General features: G+C 64.0%; 2 protein-coding genes across 5 annotated transcripts; one reads left to right on the forward strand and one right to left on the reverse strand.

The window, feature by feature from the left end:
* The first annotated feature begins 1860 nt into the window (after nucleotides 1-1860).
* MRPS24 (mitochondrial ribosomal protein S24) lies at nucleotides 1861-4997 on the forward strand. 4 transcript variants are annotated; one of them, XR_014847550.1, is made up of 6 exons: nucleotides 1861-1995; nucleotides 2873-2941; nucleotides 3162-3273; nucleotides 4177-4504; nucleotides 4737-4755; nucleotides 4906-4997. XR_014847550.1 is itself a non-coding variant. In XM_085044768.1 (5 exons), the coding sequence occupies exons 1-4, from the start codon at nucleotides 1969-1971 to the stop codon at nucleotides 4458-4460; spliced, it is 492 nt and encodes a 163-aa protein (XP_084900894.1). In that variant the 5' UTR covers nucleotides 1861-1968; the 3' UTR covers nucleotides 4461-4504; nucleotides 4637-4997. The 4 variants fall into 4 exon arrangements, 3 of the variants coding, with proteins under 3 accessions (XP_084900894.1, XP_084900895.1, XP_084900893.1); XM_085044768.1 differs by having other exon boundaries at nucleotides 4637-4997; XM_085044769.1 differs by having other exon boundaries at nucleotides 4737-4997.
* A 442-nt stretch (nucleotides 4998-5439) lies between these two features.
* On the reverse strand, nucleotides 5440-19663 carry LOC146423434 (NPC1-like intracellular cholesterol transporter 1; the record flags this gene model as incomplete). Its single annotated transcript, XM_085044770.1, has 18 exons — nucleotides 5440-5688; nucleotides 6675-6837; nucleotides 7597-7710; nucleotides 8302-8533; nucleotides 9354-9504; nucleotides 9894-9949; nucleotides 10212-10332; nucleotides 11063-11190; nucleotides 11613-11803; nucleotides 12233-12322; nucleotides 12892-13029; nucleotides 13338-13465; nucleotides 13979-14093; nucleotides 15031-15213; nucleotides 15814-15942; nucleotides 16429-16601; nucleotides 17339-17439; nucleotides 18095-19663. Coding segments are annotated over 18 exons (3973 nt in total), but the record flags the coding sequence as incomplete, so codon positions are not given.
* Between the last annotated feature and the right edge of the window lie 1317 nt (nucleotides 19664-20980).

Raw genomic sequence — 20980 nt, forward strand, 5'->3', positions numbered from 1 at the left:
AATGGGGGTTCCCAGAGCCAGGGGGGCACAAACACCCCCAGGGATGGGAAATGGGGGTTGGGGGGTCGGGGGGCTCCACAGGATGGGGAAATGGGGTTCCATGAGATTGGGGGGCACAGACACCACGGGGGTTGGGAAATGGGGATTCAAGGGTCCCAGGGGATGGGGAAAGGGGGTTCAAGGGTCAGGGGGGTTCAAGGGTCAGTGGGGGTCCTAGGGATGGGCAAATGGGGGTTCAGGGGTCAGGGGGCTCCAAGGGATGGGGAAAGGGAGTTCCCTGAGCCGAGGGGACACAAACACCCCCAGGGATGGGGAAATGGGGGTTCAGGGCTCAGGGGGGCTCCAAGGGATGGGGATAAAGGGGTTGAGGGGTCGGGGGGGCACCACCAGCCACGCCGCCGTGCCCCCCCAGGACACACGTCCCCCACGCAGAAGGAGCCCACGCCGTTCACCATCGAGTGGATCCCCAACATCCTGCCGCGCTCCCGCCTGGGCGAGCTGCGCCTGCGCTTCCAGTACGGCCACCACGGAGGGCCCCGGCAGCCCCCCAACCCCCCCGAGACCCCCCCGGCACTGCCCCTGCCCCCCCTGGGCAGCGTGGCCTTCCCCTGACACCCCCCGAGGAAATGGGGGGCTCGGGGGGGGCTGGGGGCTGCGAATGGCACGGGGAGACCCCCGGAATAAAGGGAGAGCGACCCCCGTGGGATGAGTTCTGTGGGGAGAGACACGGAGTGGGGGGGAATGGGAGACCCCCGGAGTGGGGGGGATGGACCAGGGAGACCCCCGGAGTGGGGAGGGGCTGAAAGGGAGGAACATACCCCGGGAGACCCCCAAAATGGGGACAGAAAGGGGGGAGGCACGCAGGATACCCCCGGAATGGGGAGGGGGAAGTGGGGGGCACCTGGGAGACCCCCATAAATGGGGGAATGGATGCGGGAGACCCCCAAAATGGGGAGGGGGGAATGGGGGGGCACCGGGGGAGACCCCAGAATGAAGGACACACGGAGAGACCCCCAGAAAGTCGGGGTGGACCCAGAGAGACCCCCAGAATGGGGGGGGAAATGGGAAGGGGTCACACGGGAGACCCCCCAAAATGGGGAGGGGGGAATGGGGGGCACCTGGGAGACCCCCGTGAATGGGGGGATGGGCACGGGAGACCCCCAGAATGGGGAGGGAAAGGGGGAGGGGACACACGGGAGATCCCCCAGGATGGGTGGGAAACACCCCGAGAGCCCCCCAGGGTGGGAGGGGGAAAGGGGGGGACACCTTGGGACCCTCCAAGAGTGGGGGGGAGGTGGGGACACCGCCGGACCCTTCAACACCCAATGGCTGGGGGGACAGCAAAGACCCCTCAGTGCCCCCAGCAGGCACCGAGGAGCTCCCGGTTGCCTTCAAGAGCACCCAGTACCCCCAGTATTCCCTGTATCCCCACTCCCCCACAGTACTCCCAGTATCCCCAGTGCTCCCACTCCCCGCCAGTGCTCCCAGTAAACCCAGTACCCCCAGTGCTCCCAGTCCCCCTCAGTGTTCCCAGTGTCCCCACTGTTCCCGGTACTCCCAGTACCCGCATTGTTCTTGGTATTCCCTGTATCCTCAGTGCTCCCAGTCCCCCACAGTGCCCCCAGTAATCCCAGTATCCCCAGTAATCCCAGTATTCCCAGTACCCCCAGTGCTCGCACTCCCCCGCAGTGTTCCCAGTATTCCCTGTATCCCCAGTGTTCCCAGTCCCGCACAGTGCTCCTAAGTATCCCCAGTATTCCCAGTATCCCTTGTACCCTCAACGTTCCCAGTATCCCCAGTGCTCCCAGTGCTCCCAGTATCCCCAGTGCTCCCAGTGTTCCCAGTGCTCCCAGTATCCCCAGTGCTCCCAGTGTTCCCAGTGTTCCCAGTATCCCCAGTCCCTCCCAGTGCCCCGCCAGCGGTGACCTCCCGCCGCCAGGGGGCGCCACTGCCCCGCCCCGAGCCAAGATGGCGGCGGCCGTGCGCGCGCTGCGGGTGAGGGGAGAGAGCGGGAATGGGGGAAAAACAGCGGGAATGGGGGAAAATACCGGGAATGGGGGAAAAACAGCGGGAATGGGGAAAAACAGCGGGAATGGGGGAAAAACAGCGGGAATGGGGAAACAGCGGGAATGGGGGAAAACAGCGGGAATGGGGAAAAACAGCGGGAATGGGGAAAAACAGCGGGAATGGGGAAAAACAGCGGGAATGGGGAAAAACAGCGGGAATCGGGAAAAACAGCGGGAATGGGGGAAAACAGCGGGAATGGGGGAAAACAGCGGGAATGGGAGGGGGGGGGGGTGGGGGGTGGAAACAGCGGGATGGGGGAAACAGCGGGAATGGGGGAAAACAGCGGGAATGGGGAAAAACAGCGGGAATGGGGGAAAACAGGGGGAATGGGGGGAAACACCGGGAATGGGGGAAACAGCGGGAGTGGGGGAAAACAGGGGGAATGGGGAACACACCGGCAGTGGGGGGAGAGAGCGGGAATGGGGGACATCGGGGGCTCCAGGCCCGGGGGGGACACGGGCTCTCGGGGACACCAGGTGTGGGTACTGGGGACACTGGGAATGGAGGACACTGGGGACACTGGGAATGGGGGTGCCTGGGGACACTGGCTCTGAGGGACACTGAGCGCGGGGGGCACTGGGTAAGAGGGACAAGGGCTGTGGGGGGACACTGGGGACAAGGGGATGTGCAGTGAAGGGGACACTGGGGACAAGGGGACACCAGCTGTGGGGTCACACCAGCGCTGTCCCCACTCCCGGGACACTGGGTCACTGCCCTGAGGGGCTCCTGGGGACACACTGGCTGTTGCTGGGGACACGGGACCGGGATGTCCCCTGTGTCCCTCAGCCATGTCCCCCCCGTCCAGGCACTGCCGTGTCCCCTGCGTGTCCCCAGCGCCACCCGGCAGTTCCACACCACCCCCGCCTGCCTCAAGGTGAGTCCCCGGGGACTCCGCGGCTGTCCCCATGTCCCCTCCCCGCGGTATCCCCGCTGACCCTGCTGTCCATCCCCTCCCCGCGGTATCCCCGCTGACCCTGCTGTCCATCCCCTCCCCGCGGTGTCCCTGCTGACCCTGCTGTCCATCCCCTCCCCGCGGTGTCCCCGCTGTCCATCCTCTCCCCGCGGTGTCCCTGCTGACCCCGCTGTCCCCACAGACGCGGGCGGCGCGGGTGCGCGTGGGCAAAGGGGACAAGCTGGTGACATACGAGCAGGCACACCCTCCCCACTACATCGGCCATCGCAAGGGCTGGCTGTCCCTGCACACCGGTGGGTGACATGGGGACATCGGGGACGGGGGTGGGCCTGGGAATGGGAATGGGGGGACAGGGGGGATTGGGGACAAGCAGGGCATGAGGGGACAGTGGGGATGGGGACACAGGGTGTTGTGGGGACAGGGACATGGGGCAGGAGGGGACAGGGATGGGGACATGAGGACAGTGGGGATGGGCTGTGGGGTGCTGTGGGGACGCATGGGTGTTGCAGGGATGGGACATGGTGGGGATGGGGACAGGCTGTGGGGCACCGTGGGGACAGGGACGTGGGGACAGGGACATGTGGACATGAAGGGGACAGTTACATGTGGGGTTGAAGGACACTGGGGACAGGGACATGCGGGGCACATAGACATGGCGTAGGCAGGAGGCTGGGGGGCACATGGTCATCCTGGGGATGGGACATGGGTGTTTTGGGACAGGGACACAGGGACGTGGGAAGATGGGGACACCTGGGCCCCACAGACACGGTGTGGACGGGAGGATGTGGGACACATGGGCACCCTGGGGATGGGGACACAGGACATGTGAGGATGGGGACACAGGGGACATGCTGGGGATGGGACACAGGGATGTTTTGGGACAGGGACACATAGGCATCCTGGGGACGGGGCCACCTGGGACACATGGGGACGATGTGGACAGGGACATGTGGACATCCTGGGGATGGGACGTGGGTGTTTTGGGACAGGGACATGGGGACATGTGGGGATGGTGGGGACATGTGAAGGTGGTGCAGACAGGGACATTCACGGACATCCTGGGGTTGGGACACACAAGTCCTATGGGGCCAGAAACGCGCGCAGGCTGGGCTCTTGGTACCAGCATTGCCACCAGCACTGCCACCATCGGTGCCACCAGCACTGCCACCGGTGCCACCACCCTGTCCCATCCCCAGGGAACCTGTGTGGCGAGGCGGGCGCGGCGCAGCGCGCGGTGGAGGACGCCTTCCTGCGGCGCTTCCTGTACGGCACCTTCCCGGGGCTGCTGGCCGACGAGGTGGTGCTGAAGCGCCGCGCCAACCTGCTGGTCATCTGCGCCCTGCTGAGCCGGGCACTGCCACCCTACAAGCTCTACTTCCTGCAGGGCTACGCCGAGACCCTGCTGGGACACTTCTACAAGTGCCCCGTGCGCCTCGAGCTGCAGACCGTGCCAGCCCGCGTGCCATACAAGTACCTGTAGGGCCCCAGTAAACCTATAACCTATAAACATTGCCCTACAAGTACCTGTAGGGCCCAAATAAACCTATAGCCTATAAACATTGCCATACAAGTACCTGTAGGGTCCCAGTAAACCTATAACCTATAAACGTCCCCAAAGGAATGGTCTGGGATATCCCTACTGCACTCTACAAGTACCTGTAGGGCCCCTATAAACCTATAACCTATGAACATTGCCATACAAGTACCTGTAGGGCCCCTATAAACCTATAACCTATGAACATTGCCATACAAGTACCTGTAGGGCCCCAGTAAACCTCTAAATGTCCCAAAAGGAATGCTCTGGGATATCCTCTTGTGCACTACAAGTACCTGTAGGGCCCTGATAAACCTATAAACATCCCAAAAGGAATGCTATGGGATATCCCTCCTGCGCCCTACAAGTACCTGTAGGGCCTCAAGTAAACCTATAAATGTCCTCGAAGGAATGCTCTGGGATATTTTCCTGTGCCCTACAAGTACCTGTAGGGCCCTGAATAAATCTATAAACCTCCCCAAAGGAATGCTCTGGGATATCCCTGCTGCACCCTACAAGTACCTGTGGGGCCCTGAACAAAAATCCCAAAAGGAATGCTCTGGGATGGCCCCCTGTGCTCCACATGGCCCTGTCCCCAGTGTCCGTTGGTTTGTCCCCAAGATGGCCCTGTGTGCCCCACATGGCCCTGTGTGCCCCACATGGCCCTGTCCCCAGTGTCCATGGGCTTGTCCCCATGGTGGCCCTGTGTGCCCCATCACAATGGTTCCTATGTGCCCCACATGGCCTTATCCCCAGTGTCCCTGTGCCCCATATGGCCTTGTCCCTGCAATGTCCTTGTGCCCCACATGGCCCTGTCCCCACAGTGTCCCAGTGCCCCACATCCTGTCCCCATGTCCCCACCCGCTGTGACAGTGGACAGCCAAGGCGCAGCACCCTCCCCCCATCCCAGTCCAACCAGTCCAGATGTGACAAAACCAGTTTAAATAGAGTGGGAGGGGAGCGGGTGACACTGGGGTGTGGGGTCAGCTCTTCCCGGCCACCCCAGCCTTGTCCTTGGCTGTGTCCTTGTCCTTGGCTGTGTCCTTGTCCTTGGCCATGTCCTTGTCCTTGTCCTTGGCCATGTCCTTGTCCTTGACGTAGGGGTTGCTGAGCACCACACCCTGCGCGGTGTCCCCTGTCATGTCCTCCCCTGCTGCCACTGGCTGCTTGGGCCCTGTGGGGACAATGGGGACAATGCCAGGCTGTCTGTGTCCCCTGGGCTGTGGGGGACAACAGGGACAGTGCCAGGCTGTCCATGTCCCTGAGCCCTGTGGGGACAATGGGGACAGTGCCAGGCTGTCCCTGGGGATGGAGACATGGGGACAATAGGGACAGTGCCAGGTGTCCCTGTCGCGGGGAGGTGGCACAGGGACACAATGGGGACAGTGCCAGCCTGTCTCCGTCCCAGGGATGGAGACAAAGGGACAACAGGGATGGTGCCAGGCTGTCCCTTGTCACCAGCTATGAGACAGAGGCACAATGGGGACAATGCCAGGCTGTCCCTGTCCCGGGGGAGGTGGCACAGGGACACAATGGGGACAATGCTGAATGTCACCATCCCGGGGAGGTGACACAGGGCACAATGGAGACAGTGCCATGCTGTCCCCAGGGATGGAGACAAAGGGACAATGGTGACAATTCCAGCCTGTCCCTTGTCCCCTGACAGGGGGAGAATGACACAGGGCTGGGGATGGAGACACAGGGGCTCAATGGGGACAATGCCATCCTGTCTTTGTCCCAGGGATGGAGACGTGGGGACAATGGGGACAGTGCAAGCCTATCCCTGTCCCTGGGATGGAAACAGGGACACAATGGGGACAAAGCCAGGCTGTCCCTCTCCTGGGGATGTGACACAGGGGCACAATGGGGATGGTGCCATCCTGCTTCCATCCCTGGGAGGGTGATTTGGGGCACAATGAGGACAATGCCAAGCTGTCTCCGTCCCAGGGATAGAGACACAGGGGACAGTGGGGACAATGCCAGGCTGTCCTCCAGGGGTGACGCAGGGGGAAAACGGAGACAGTGCCAGGCTGTCCTCACCCCAGGGATAGAGACAGGGACACAATGGGGACAGTGCCAGCCTGTCCCCATCCCAAGGATGGAGACAGGGACACAATGGGGACAGTGCCATCCGTGGGAGGTGGCAATGCCAGGCCGTACCGATGTAGCTGAGCAGCACCGGCAGGAACACCAGGCCGTGCGCCAATCCCACCAGGGTGATGATGAGGTTGAGGCGGAAGAAGAAGATCTGGATGAGCCTCGCCTTGGCGAACGCCAGAACCACCACACCCGGCAGGTTGGTCATGGCCACCCCTGCCACCACCTAGGGGACACAGCCACCCTCAGCCACACGGCCACACCGGGTTTGGGGTGACACGGGGTCACCTCCAGCCCCAGGACAATTGGGGGTCCTGCAGTGTCACCTCCCAGCCCCAGGACAGTTTGAGGTCCCACAATGTCACCTCCCAGCCCCAGGAGGGTTGGGGGTCTCATGGTGTCACCCTCTAGTGCTGGGGGTCCCTCAGTGTCACCTCCCAGCCCCAGGACAGTTTGGGATCCCATGGTGTCATCCCCTGGCTCCGACAGAGCTGTGGGTCCTACAGTGTCACCTCCCAGCCCCACAAGGGTTTGGGGTCCCTCAGTGTCACCTCTCAGGCTAAGGAGTGTTTGGGATCCCATGGTGTCACCCCCAGCCCGAGGTGTCACCCCACTGTGTCACCCCCAGCCCCAGGAGGGTTTGGGGTCCCATGGGGTCACCTCCTGGGCCCAGGACAGTTTGGGGTCCCTCAGTGTCACCTCCAGCCCCAGAAGGGTTTGGGATCCCTCAGTGTCACCTCTCAGCCCCAGAAGGGTTTGGGATCCCACAGTGTCACCTCTCAGCCCCAGAAGGGTTTGGGATCCCACAGTGTCACCTCCAGCCCCAGGAGGGTTTGGGATCCCTCAGTGTCACCTCCCAGCCCCAGAAGGGTTTGGGGTCCCATGGTGTCACCCCCAGCCCCAGGAGGGAATCCCACAATGTCACCCCACGGTGTCACCCCCCAGTGCCACACCCCATGGTGGCCATCAGGCTCTGGTGGCCCACCTTGCTGCCCATGGTGACAGTGGCCTCGGCGGCTCGTGCCACCCGGCTGGGCTGGTGGCTGCGGGTGAAGGCGCAGGTGATGTGTGACACAAACTCCACCGAGATGCCCACGGCCTGCAGGGACAGGGCCTGTCACCCTGTGTCACCGTGTCCCCAGAGCCACCCCGGTGCCCTGTGTCACCACATGTCCCTGTGTCACCCCCTGTGCCCCATGGCCCCAAGCCACCCCATGTCCCTGTGCCACCCCATGTGGCCCATGTTGCCATGCCACTCCATGTCCCCATGCCACCCCTCGCACCCCATCTCCCTGTGCCCCATGCCACCCAGTTGCCCCATGTCCCCATGCCACCCCATACCCCCCACACCCCCATGCCACTCCATGTTCCTGTGCCACCCCATATCCCCATTTCCCGTGCCACCCAATGTCCCTGTGCCACCCAGTGTGCCCCATGTCTCCGTGCCACCTCTCACGTCCCATACCCCCCCATCCCCATGCCACCCCATGTCCCTGTGCCACCCCTCACATCCCATACCCCCCACATCCCCATGCCACCCCATGTCCCTGTGCCACCCCTCACAACCCCTATGTCCCTGTGCCACTCCATATCCCCCAAGTTCCTGTGCCACCCAATGTCCCTGTGCCACCTCAGGTCTCTGTGCCACCCCATGTCCCCATGCCACCCCGCTGCCCCCTGCTGCCCGCACCGCCACGAGGTTGATGAGTGCCACAGCGTTGTAGGGGACATCCCAGAGCGCCATGAACCCCACGGTGACCAGCAGCGCCATGGCGATGGTCAGCAGGGTGGCCAGGCTGGAGCGAAGGTCCATGCCCAGCAGCAGGAAGGACACGGCGAAGGTGGGCAGCAGGCACAGTGCCAGCGTGATGAGACCCTCGGCCACCACCGTCAGGTACTGCTCGTAGTACACGTAGGTCACCCTGAGGGGACAGCCGTGGCACTGGGGTGTGGCATTGGGCACCCCAAAATGGTACTGAAATGGACACTGGGCACCCCAAAATGGACACTGAGTACTGTGAAATGGGCACTGGGTACCCCAAAATGGGCACTGGGCACCCCGAAATGACATTGAAACAGGAACTGGACAACCCAAAATGGCACTGGGTACCCCAAAATGGGCCCTGGGCACCCCAAAATGGGTGTTGAGTACTCCAAAATGGCACTGGGTATCCCAAAATGGACACTGAAATTGGCATTGGGCACCCCAAAATGGGCACCAGGCACAGTGCTAGTGTCACCAAACCCTCGGCCACCATCGTCAGGTACTGCTTGTAGTGCACATAAGTCACCGTGCAGGGACATGGCACCCCAAAATGGCACTGGGCACCCCAAAATGGCATGGAAACAGTAACTGGACATGCCAAAATGGCACTGGGTACTATGAAATGGGAACTGGGCACCCCAAAATGGGAACTGAAACAGGAACTGGATGCCCCAAAATGGCACTGGGTACACTGATATGGGCATTGAAATGGGAACTGGCTATTCCAAATGGGCACTGGGTACCCCAAAATGGGCACTGAAATGGGAACTGGGTACCCCAAAATGGCACTGGGTACACTGATATGGGCATTGAAATGGGAACCGGCTATTTCAAATGGGCACTGGGTACCCCAAAATGGCACTGGGCACCCCAAAATGGGCTCTGGACACCCTCTAACACAAACTGGGCCCCCATTTCCCACCCCACCCCCCCAGCGGTGTCCCCACGCCGTCCCCACGCTGTCTGGGGTCACTCACGCATAGGGGAACACTTCAAAGTCAGGGTCGGTGCCTGGCACTGCCCGCAGGACGGCGGTCACTCGCTCGGCCAGGCTGCGGGCAGCCTTCAGCGCCGCCGTGTACTCCTGAGACGTCCGCAGTGGCCGCTGGTACGCCATGAACCGCGAGGCTGCGGGCAGGGCAGCGGTCACTGGGCAGTGGGCATTGCCAGGGGCAGTGGGCACTCGGGGCAGTGAGCATCTCCAAGGGCAGTGGGCACTCGGGGCGGTGGGCACTCAGGGCAGTGGGCACTGCCAGGAGCAGTGGTCTCTTGGGCAGTGGGCACCACAAGGGCCAGTGGTCATTGCAGGGCCGGTGGTCACCTCTAGAGGGCACCGATCACCGTGGGGGACAGTGGTCACTCGGGGCAGTGGTCACTTGGGGCAGTGGGCACCTCCAGGGGCAGTGGGCACCTCCAGGGGGCAGCAGGCATCACGGAGTCAGTGGTCACCACCAGAAGTTAGTGGTCACCCCCAGAGGTCAGTGCCCACCCCCTGTCCCTGTCCCCGTGTCACTCACCCAGGATGGTGCCATTCTCGTCCATGCTCACCGCGGTGTCATAGGCACCCAGGCCACTGCGGGGACATGGGGACAACGGAGTTAGGGGACACCGGGGGTTCAGGGACACCCAGGGGTGGCAGGGGACAGCCAGGGGACAGCCAGGGGACACCCAGGGGTGTCAGGGACACAGGTGCCCCCCACGCCCTATATGTCCCCAATGCCCCTACTTCCCCCACATGTCCCTGTGTCCCCATTTCCCCCATGTCCCAGCACCACCCCAGTGCCATCACGATGCCACCCCAGTGCCACCCCCAATGCCACCCTGGTGCCACCCACCCCTTGGCGCACTGCAGCGTGGGTCGGTCCTGCAGGAACCAGGGCAGGAAGCGCTGGAACTCCTCGGCAGTGGGGCGCCGCACCCGGTCCAGGCACTTCCCGTTCTGGCAGCTCGGGTCATCTGCGGGCACAGCTGGTCAGTGTGGGCACCGAGCACGCGGCTGGTCAGTGCAGCCACCAGCACCCAACAGGCAGCATAGCGGGCACCCCATGGACACCTAGTGGTCATCACAGTGGGCACCCAATAGGCAGTACGGTGGGCACTCAGTGGTCATCACAGTGGGCACACAATGGGCAGCATGGTGGGCACCCAATGTGTACCCAATGGCTACTGCAGTGGATACTCACTGTACACCAAGGACCACCATGGTGAGCACCCAGTGGCCACCCAATGGCCACCATGATGATCCCCAGCAAGCACCCAATGGCCGCCATGGTGGACACTCAGTGTACACCAAGGACCACCATGGTGGGCACCCAATGGCCACCCAAGGACCACCATGATGGTCACCCAATGGCCACCCAAGGACCACCATGATGATCCCCAACGACCATCCAATGGCCACCATGGTGGACACTGAATATATACCAAGGACCACCATGGTGGGCACCCAAAGGCCATCCAATGGCAACCATGGTGGATAGTTAACTTACACCTGAAGACCACCACAGTGGGCATCCAATGGTCACCCAATGGCTACCATGATGGTCACCCAATGGCCACCCAAGGACCACCATGGTGGATGCTCAACATACACCTAAAGACAACCACGGTGGGCACCAATGGCTACCCAATGGCTACCATGGTGGGCACCAGTGGCCAGCAGAGTGTCCCTAGCCCCTGGACTCACTGCTGGTGGCGGGGCAGAACTCGCCCTTGTTCTCCCCAAACTGGTGGATGCGGCAGCATCGCGTCGAGGGGCGCAGCCAGTCCAGGAAATCGTCCACCCATGAGGTGGCCGGGATGGCCAGGTAGGACCTGTGGGGAGGGGACACAGCGCTGGGGTGTGGCTACTGCAGGGGACACTCAGGGGACACCCAAGGACCACCACAGTGAGCACCCAATGGACACCCAATGGCTACCAGTAATGGTCACCCAAGAGGCACCCAATGGCCATCATGAATGGTCACCCAATGGACACCCAATGGCCACCATGATGAACACCCAATGGACACCCAATGGCTACCAGTAATGGTCACCCAATGTACACACAATGGCCACCATGATGATCCCCAAAAGGCACCCAAGGGCCACCATGGTGGACACTGAATGTATACCAAGGACCACCACAGTGGGCACCCAAAAGCCACCCAACAGCCACCATGATGGTCACCCAATGTCCACCCAAGGACCACCCAATGGCCACCCACCGGTCCCCCTGGGTGTCCCTGGTCACTCACACATTGGGGTAGTAAGTGGCCAGCTGGATGGTCTGGGTCAGCGAGTTGGTGTCACAGCCGGCGCTGGAGCAGATGGCATTAGTGCCATTGGTTGAGGAGAAGTCGTAGCCACCCGTGGTGACAAAGTAGGTGGGGACACCCACGGCCAGGTACTGGTTGATGGCCGAGAAGTACTCGAGCAGGTAGGAGTCCTGGGGACAGCCGCGTGTCAGGGCTGGGCCACCGCGGGGTGTCACAAACGGGTCCCAGCATCCCCCTGTGTCCCCATACAGGACCATGTCACCCCTGCCATGTGTCCCCATATAGGGCAGTGTCACACCCCTGCCATGTGCCCCCATATAGGGCAGTGTCACACCCCTGCCATGTGTCCCCATATAGGGCAGTGTCACACCCCTGCCGTGTGTCCCCATGGAGGGCCATGTCACCCACCCTGGCACCTACAGGGCCTGGAGGGTCCCAGAGAGGTGTCACCATCCCCATATGTCATCACATAGGGCTATGTCACAACCCCGTATGTCCCTATACAGGACCATGTCACCCCCCCATGTCCTCAAGCCTCCCCATGGGTGCCACCCCCTGCAGATGTCCCCACTGTCCCCCCATGTGTCCCCTGGGGTCACCGTGGGCAGGGCGAGCTCCTGGTCCAGCCCCACGGACACGTGGAACATCAGGAACAGTCCGGCACAGCTCAGGAACAGGAACAGCAGCACCTGGGGTGGGGGGGGCTGGTCAGGGACCCCCAGGACCCCCAAACCCCCCCCAGCCCTGTCAGGGACCCCCGCGACCCCCAAACCCCCCCAGCCCTGTCAGGGACCCCCGGGACCCCCAAACCCCCCACAGCCCTCGTATGGCCTCCCCAACCCTCCCAGGACCCTCCATGTCCCCATGTCCCCATGCACCCCCCAGCCTTGTGCCCCCCAATTCCCAACCCATATCCCACATCTCCCCAATGCCCCCAATGCCACCCATGTCCCCAGTGTCCCCAATACCCCATAAGTCCCCCAATGCCCCCAACTGTGTGCCCCCATTTCCCCAATGACCCCAATGCCCCCAATGACCCCCTTGCCTCGCATGGGCCCCCAATCCCCCAATGACCCCAAAGCCCCCAATACCCCCCTTGACTGCTCCCTATACCTCCACGTTCCCCAACCCCCAATGTCCCCAATGCCCCCAAATCCCCCAATGACCCCATTGCCCCCAACCCCCAATACCCCGATGCCCAATGTCCCCCTATGTCCCCGATGTCCCCTGATGTCCCCCGATGTCCCCAGCCCCTCACCACGGCGGGTCGCACGTAGGGGTGCAGCAGCAGGGGGCTGTAGTAGCGCTCGAGGAGGGGGCGCAGCAGCCTCACCCCCCGCCCGGCCGGGCTGTCCCCACCCGTCCCGCAGCAGCAGCACAGGTCCAGGCGGCCGGCCTGCGGACACGGGGGGCTGGCACCGGACACAGGACACCCCAAAGCCGGGTGGGGGTGTCCTGTCTATCCCTGACATCCCCCTGACACCCCAAAACCCCGCGGGGATGTCCTGTCCACCCCGGGCACACTATGGGGTCCCCATGTCCCTCCTGAGGTCCCTCACCCACCCTGGGGACTCCACACCCACCCCACACCCACCCTGGGGACCCCAATGCCACCCCAATGTCACCCCTGACCCCCCCACGGGTACCCCACGCCCTCCCCGTGCCCTCCCCTAGTGCCCAGCTCGTGTCCCCTCGCCGTGTCACCTCCTGTCGCCGGTAGTCCAGCGCCACCAGCGCCACGAAGCCCGACATCTGCAGCAGGAAGTCGAAGGCGATGGCGAGCGCGGCCGTCAGGGCGAAGGTGCGCACGGCGGGCATGGACGAGAGGGCACCTGCGGGACACCCCCGGGTCACCGCCAGGGACACCCCCGGGTCACCGGGCCACCGCCAGGGACACCCCCGGGAGCACCGGGTCACCGCCAGGGACACCCCCGGGTCACCCGGTCACCGCCAGGGACAGCCTCGGAACGCTCCAACGCCACCGCGGGTCACCGGGCCACCCCCAGGAACCCCTCCGGACACCCCCGGGTCACCGCGAGGGACATCCCCGGGTCACCGGGAGGGACACTGCCGAAAACCCTGTGCCTTCTCTGTCCCCTATGTCCTTGTGCCACCTCCATCCCTGTGTGCCCCCCGTGTCCCCCTTTCCCCATGTCCGCCATGTCCCCCATGTCCCTGGGCCACCTCCATCCCTCTGTGCCCTCCATGTCCCTGTGCCCCCAGTGTCCCCCTTTCCCCATGTCCCCCATGTCCCTGGGCCACCTCCATCCCTCTGTTCCTCCCATGTCCCTGTGCCCTCAGTACCCTCCGTGTCCCCGGTGTCCCCCATGTCCCCCGGTGCTCACCCAGCAGGAAGCAGACGGCCTCGGAGAGGCTGCAGAGCAGCATGCTCGGTGCCACCTGTGCCAGCACCCTGCCCACGTGCTGCTCCCGCGTCTCGCCAGGCTCCCGCTGCGACTGCTGCTGGCGGAAAACGGCTCAGGGGGACCCCAAATGGACCCCCGGAGCCGGGGACACCCCAAAGATACTCCCGGAGCCGGGGGACACCCCAAATGTACCCCCAGATCCGGTAGGATACCCCAAAGGTACCCCAAACTCCGAGGGGACACCCACGGACAGCCCCGCCCAGTGCCCCACGGCCACCCCAGGGTGCCCACCTGCCCTAGGGACACCCACGGGAATCCCAAAAGTGCCCCCTGTCCCCAAGGTGTCCCAGTGCCCCTGTGCCATTTTGGGGGATCTCTGTCCCCAAGGTGTCCTCAAGGTCCCGTCATGCCCCATGGAGACCCCTGTCCCCAAAATGTCCCCAAGCCCCTGTGCCCCATGGGAATCTCTGACCCCAAAGACCTCTCGCACCCCCTGCCCCGCTGACCCCCATAGACCCACAGCTGCCCCATAACCCCATAGCCCCACTGACCCCCATAGCCCCACTGACCCCCATAGCCCCACTGACCCCCATAACCCTACTGACCCCCATAGCCCCACTGACCCCCATAGCCCCACTGACCCCCATAGCCCCACTGACCCCCATAACCCTACTGACCCCCATAGCCCCACTGACCCCATAGCCTCATGGCCCACTGACCCCATGCCATGACCCCCATAACCCTACTGACCCCCATAGCCCCACTGACCCCCATAGCCTCATGGCCCACTGACCCCCATAGCCCCACTGACCCCCAGAGCCCCACTGACCCCATAGCCCCATAACCCTAGTGACCCCATGGCCACTGACCCCCAGAGCCCCACTGACCCCCATAGCCCCATAACCCTAGTGACCCCCATAGCCCCATAACCCTACTGGCCCCCATAGCCCCACTGACCCCATAACCCCACTGACCCCCATAGCCTCATAGCCCCATAACCCCACAGCCCCCCAGCAGCCCCCCAGCCGCACCTGGAGCTCCTGCACGAAGATGAAGATGTTGTCAGCGCCCACGGCCAGCACGAGGAACGGCACCACCTCGATGATGATGAGGGACGAGGGCAGCCCGAGCAGCGCCAGCAGCCCCATGGCGGCCAGCACTGCCCCCAGCACCACCGCGATGCCACCCAGCGCCAGCGTCACCTTCGACTCCACCTGCGGCACACACGGGTCAGCGGGACAGGGACACCCGGGATAGTGACAGTGACACAGTGACAGACCCGAGACAATGACAGTGACAGTGACAACGACAGTGACAGCGACACAGTAACAGACCCGAGACAGTGACACCTTCGACTCCACCTGCGGCACACACGGGTCAGCGGGACAGGGACACCCGGCATAGTGACAGACCCCAGGATAGTGACAGTGATAGTGATAGTGACAGTGACAGTGACAGTGACAATGACAGACTTCCGGGATAGTGACAGCCCCGGGACAGTGACACCTTCGGCTCCACCTGCGGCACCCACGGGTCAGCGCAGCGGGGACACCAGAGATTGTGACAGTGACAGTGACAACCCCGGGGACAGTGACAAACCCCGGGATAGTGACACTCTGGGACAGTGACACGCATGCAACAGTGACAGACCCCGGGACAGTGACATCTTCGGCTCCACCTGCCGCACCGACAGGTCAGCGTGGCGGGGACACCCAGGGACAGTGACAAACCCGCGACAGTGACAGCCCGTGGGACAGTGACAGTGACAGTGACAGTGACAGTGACAGTGACAGTGACAGTGCCCCCCGGCTCACCAGGACTCTCCTCCAGGCCGTGTAGTCGCCCAGGGCCAGCGCGATGTAGGCGAACACCAGCAGGTAGCTGGTGGCGAACACCGGGATGTCCTCGCCGCTCGTGCGGTTGATCTCATCCTCCAGAGAGCGCTGGCGACAGCGACAGCGACAGTGAGGGACACCGCCACCCCCCGCACCGCTGGGATGTGCCGGGGGCGCGGGGGAAGGGGACATGGGGACAGAGAGGGGACACGGGGACATGTGGGGCATGGAGGGCACTGGGACACGGGGGAAATGGGGACACAGGGACATGGAGGGGATACAAGGAGGCACCAGGGACGTGGTGACACGGAGGGGACACAGGGACACGGAGGACAGCGGGGGCTCTGTGAGGGAGGTGACACAGAACATGGGCGGCACAGGGGACACGGGGGGCACTGGGGACTCTGCGGGGACAGGTGGCACCAGGGACACGGGGGGCACTGGGGACACGGAGGGGACACAGGACCAAGGTGGACACTGGGGACTCTGCGGGGACAGGGACACAGGAACACGGGGAACACGAAGGGGACACGGGGACACAGGTGACACCAGGGACACCGGGCACACGGAGGGGACACGGCGCTGTCGCCGCACCTCGGCCGAGAAGGCGACAGTGAGGTTGTGGCGGTGGCGGCTCTGGAAGTCGCGCACGACCTCGAGGAAGCGTCGCTCCCAGCTGAGCACCCACTCGAGCCGAGGGTCCTCCCGGGGGAAGTTGTTCAGCGAGTAGGTGACAATCAGCGCCTCGGCCTCCGTGTACTCCGACTCTGCGGGGACAGGGAGGTGACACCGCGGGGTCACACCCGGGACCCTCGGAGTCCCCGTGTACTCTGACTTTGGAGGGGGACACAGCGGTGACACCGAGCTGGTCACCCCCCGAACCCCTTGGGATCCCCCCTTGTACTCTGCGAGGGGACACAGTGGTGACACCGAGCTGGTCACTCCCGGGACCCCCTGTGTACTCCAACTCTGCGAGGGGACATGGCAGTGACAGTGTGTCACCCCAGCCCCACAAACAGGCACCCCATGGGCACTGTGCCATGTCCCTCACTCCACAGATGTCACCCCAACCCCACAGCCGGGCACCCCACAGTCACCATGCCACACTGGGCACCCCATAGAGACCCCCAGATATCCCCCTGGGGATGCCATGCTATGTCCAGCACCCCCTGGGCACCACTGCGGCCCCACAACTGGACACCCCACGGTCACCATGCCACACTGGGCACCCCACAGATGTCACCCCAATCCCACAGATGTCACCCCAACCCCACAGATGTCACCCCAGCCCCACAACCAGGCATCCCACGGGCACCGTACCATGTCCAGCACCCCACATACACCACCCCAGCCCCATCACTGGGCACCCCATGGTCACCATGCCACACTGGCCACCCCACAGATGTCACCCCAGCCCCACAGATGTCACCCCAGCCCACAGCTGAACACCCCACGGACACTGTGCCATGTCCCCGACCCCCCGACCCCCCGTTCCCGCCCCTACCGGGGTACCCGCCCAGGGCGATGTAGGGGAACACCGGCCCGCCGAACTCTGCCGTGCAGCCCAGCTCCAGCGCCGTGATGTCCTTGAAGGAGAGCGGGGAGCTGGTGGGGACAGGGGACAGGGACCAGGGGGTCAGCGGGGACTGTGCCCGCCCCGAGCCTGCCCCCAGCCCCAGAGCCACCTGGGGGCACTGCGGACAGTCCAGTGGGATGGGGGACATGGGGGTGACACCCCGGAGCCACAGCCTGGCACCCCACTGAGGTGGGGGACACACGGGTGGCACCGTGGAGCCACAGTCTGTCACCCCATAGACACCCCACTGGCATAAGGGACACCCAGGTGGCACCCTAAACCCAGAGCCTGGCACCCTACTGGTATGGGGGACATGCAGGTGACACCCCAGAGACACAGCCTGGCACCCCACGGATGCCTGGATGAGTTGGGGGACCCAGGGACCACACCCCATTGGGATGGGGGACACACAGGTGACACCTCAGCCCCATAACTGGGCACCCCACAGTCACCATACCATGTCCCTCACCCCACAGATGTCACCCCAGCCCCACAAATGGGCACCTCATGGACACCATGCCATACTGGGCACCACCCCAGCCCCATAACTGGCCACCCCATGGTCACCGTGCCACACTGGCCACCCCATGGTCACCGTGCCACACTGGCCACCCCGCACCCCCCACCATGCCCCTTGGTGCCACCCCCTTGTCCCCCCCGTGTCCCCACGCCCGCAGCACCCACTTGACGCAGTAGATGACGTGGTCATGCCAATCCGCCATGCCCTTGACCTCTCCGTCCTCCTGCGCGGCCGTGAGCTCCAGGTGCGTCCGGTTGTTCTGGAAGTACTGGGTGACACTGGTGACAGCGCAGTCCCCCACGCCGGGCTGTGACGGGTTCAGGGGGGCGTAGCACACGTCCTGCAGGGTGACATTCCTGCCCGCCTCTGGCGCCCAGGCCGTGATGGCCGCCAGCTCCTGCTGCAGCTCCAGCAGCGCCAGCAGCACGTCCATCGTCAGGACGCCGCTGAAGTTCTTTGTCCCCAGCAGCACGGAGTCGTAGGTGACACCGGCCCGGCCCGGCGCGGTGACGATGATCTGGTTGGTGCGCAGGAAAGGCCCGAAGTGGCTGTCGTGGAAAGCCTTCTCCTGCCGGGCACGGCTGCCCGGCGCCGACCACAGCTCCACGGGGTCCGTGGTCAGCCGCAGCGTCACCAGCCCGGCCGACAGCCCTCCGGCCGCCAGCGCGGCCACCACCAGCACGACCACGGGGTGCGAGGCCACCGCGGTGCCCCAGCGGCGGAAGGCCAGCTGCAGGCCGCGGTGCCAGGCCTCGCTCGCCCTCTCCGGCCACCCGCGTTTGGCCGGCGACGGTGGCTTCAGCGTCACCTCCCGGGGACGGCGGCGACACAGCAAGGCCAGCAGGAACACCGTGGCCAGGGCGAGGAACACCACGATGGCGATGACCAGATAGCCGTCGGCCTTTCCCAAGCGGAACGGCGGCCGCGGCCCCGGCGGTGTCACCTGGCTGAGGCACGCCTGGGTACAATCCTGACACGAGCAGGGCTGCTGGTCATCGCTGGGCGATTTGTCGCACGGCCACACCGACGCGTCCAGCGGCTGGATTCCCTGCCCGGGCTCGGAACCGTTGGGCAACAGGTGGAAATTGATCTGCAGCGGCGCCAGGCCGTTGTTCTTGTCCCCCTGGAAGTCCAGCCAGCGCTGGGCGGTGCACAGCTCGGCGCTGTAGCGGCCGCACATGGTCTCGATGGCGTAGCCGCCGGTGGCCGGCAGCCGGACGCCGCGGCACGAGGTGAAGGCCGCCTCGGCGTAGCGCCGCCGGTAGAACACCTGGTACTCCAGCACGGCCTGGCTGGGCGCCGCGCCGGGCGCCGCCGTGTAGTCGGTGACGCGGGTGACATTGGTGAAGAGGCTCTGGTCGGGGCTGCAGATGTTGCGGCAGTAGAGGTTGGCGAAGTTGCGTTCGCAGGACGGGCAGCGCGCCAGGACGGTGCCGGACAGCGCCACGCTCAGCTGCAGCGCGCTCAGCTGGCTGTAGGTGCAGCACACGCGCGTGGTGGCATTGTCACCCGCCACCAGCTCGGGGCACACGGAGCGCAGCAGGGTCAGCAGTGGCCTCGAGGCTACCCGGGCGGGGGTGTTGGACAGGCAGGGCACCTTGGAGGGCAGCAGTGACCCGTTGATCTCGGGGTTGCGGCCGCACTCGCCGTAGAAGGCGCAGACCCTGGCTTGGTGCGTGGGGGTCAGCGAGGAACGGGCCTGGGGACAACGAGGGGGTGGCACTGCGGTGGCACTGGTGTGGCATTGCAGTCACGGCCAGGCACCCTGCTGGGGTGGGGGACTCTGAGGTGGCATCGCAGAGTCACCCCGGTGGGATGGGGACATTGAGGTGACAACCCAGAACCACAGCCCACTGGGGTGGGAACACTGAGGTGACACCTTAGAGTCACAGCCTGCTGGGATGGGGACACTGAGGTGACACCACAGAGCACCCTGGTGGGATGGGGACACTGAGGTGACACCACAGAGCATCCCAGTGGGATGGGGACACTGAGGTGACACCACAGCTGTGCCACCTTTGGTTCTGCCAGATGTCACCCAAAGGGTGCCTGGTGCCACTGTCCCCAAACTCTGCCACCCCCAGCTCACCCAAACATCACCCAGATGTCACCAAATGGCACCCAAGTGTCACCCAAAGGGCACCTGGTGCCACATCGCTGTCCCCACACTGTGCCGACCCCTGGCTCCTCCAAATGTCACCCGAGTGTCACCCAAGGGGCTCCAAAAGTGTCCCCACACTGTCACTCCCAGCCCCTCCAAACATCACCCGTGTCACCCAAAGTGCACCACGACAGTGTCCCCCTGGCCCTGTCACCCTCGGTCCCCCCAGATGGCACCCAAAGGTCACCCAAATGGCACCCAAAGGGCGCCAGGCTGGTGTCACCTCACTGTCACTCTGAGCACCTTCCAGTCACACCCAAGTGGCACCTGGTGGGCTCTGTCCCCTCCCTGTCACCTCCTGGCCCTCTGAATGTCACCCAGCGGGTGCCAGGCTGGGGGTTGCCTGTCACCGCGACCCGCAGTGTCCCCAAATGTCACTCGAATGTCACTCGAGTGTCACCCAAGGGGCACCACAATGGGGTTGCCTGGTTCTGCCACCCCCAGTGTCCCCAAATGTCACCCAAGGGGCACCACAATGGGGTCCCCTGGCTCTGCCGCTCCCAGATGTCCCCGGAATGTCACCCAGCTGTCACCCAAAGGTCACAAGGAGTGGCTCTGCCACTCCCCAGCTGCTCCAAATCACACCCAGACAGCAGCCAAAGGGCACCTCGGGGTGTCCCCAGCCCCAAATGTCACCCAAACAAATGTCACCCGATGGGCACTGCAGCAGTGTCCCCCCATCTCTGTCATTCTCAGTGCCCCTAATGTCACCAGAATGTCACCGAGTGTCACCAAAATGTCCTCTGAGTGTCACCCAAATGTCCCCCAAGTGTCACCCGAATGTCACCAACATGTCCCCCGAGTGTCACTCGATGGGCACCACAATGGTGTCCCCTGATTCTGCCACCCTCAGTGGCCCAAATATCACCCGAATGTCCCCAGATGCCAC

The sequence above is a fragment of the Lichenostomus cassidix genome, unplaced genomic scaffold (assembly GCF_008360975.1).
Source record: "Lichenostomus cassidix isolate B80296 unplaced genomic scaffold, HeHo_3.0 HiC_scaffold_831, whole genome shotgun sequence".
NCBI lineage: Eukaryota > Metazoa > Chordata > Aves > Passeriformes > Meliphagidae > Lichenostomus > Lichenostomus cassidix.

Coding starts and splice junctions, on each gene's coding strand:
- MRPS24 (XM_085044768.1), top strand. CDS start 1,969: ATGGCGGCGGCCGTGCGCGCGCTGCGG. Junction 1,996..2,872: donor CGGCCGTGCGCGCGCTGCGG/GTGAGGGGAGAG, acceptor CCCCCCGTCCAG/GCACTGCCGTGTCCCCTGCG. Junction 3,274..4,176: donor CTGGCTGTCCCTGCACACCG/GTGGGTGACATG, acceptor TCCCATCCCCAG/GGAACCTGTGTGGCGAGGCG.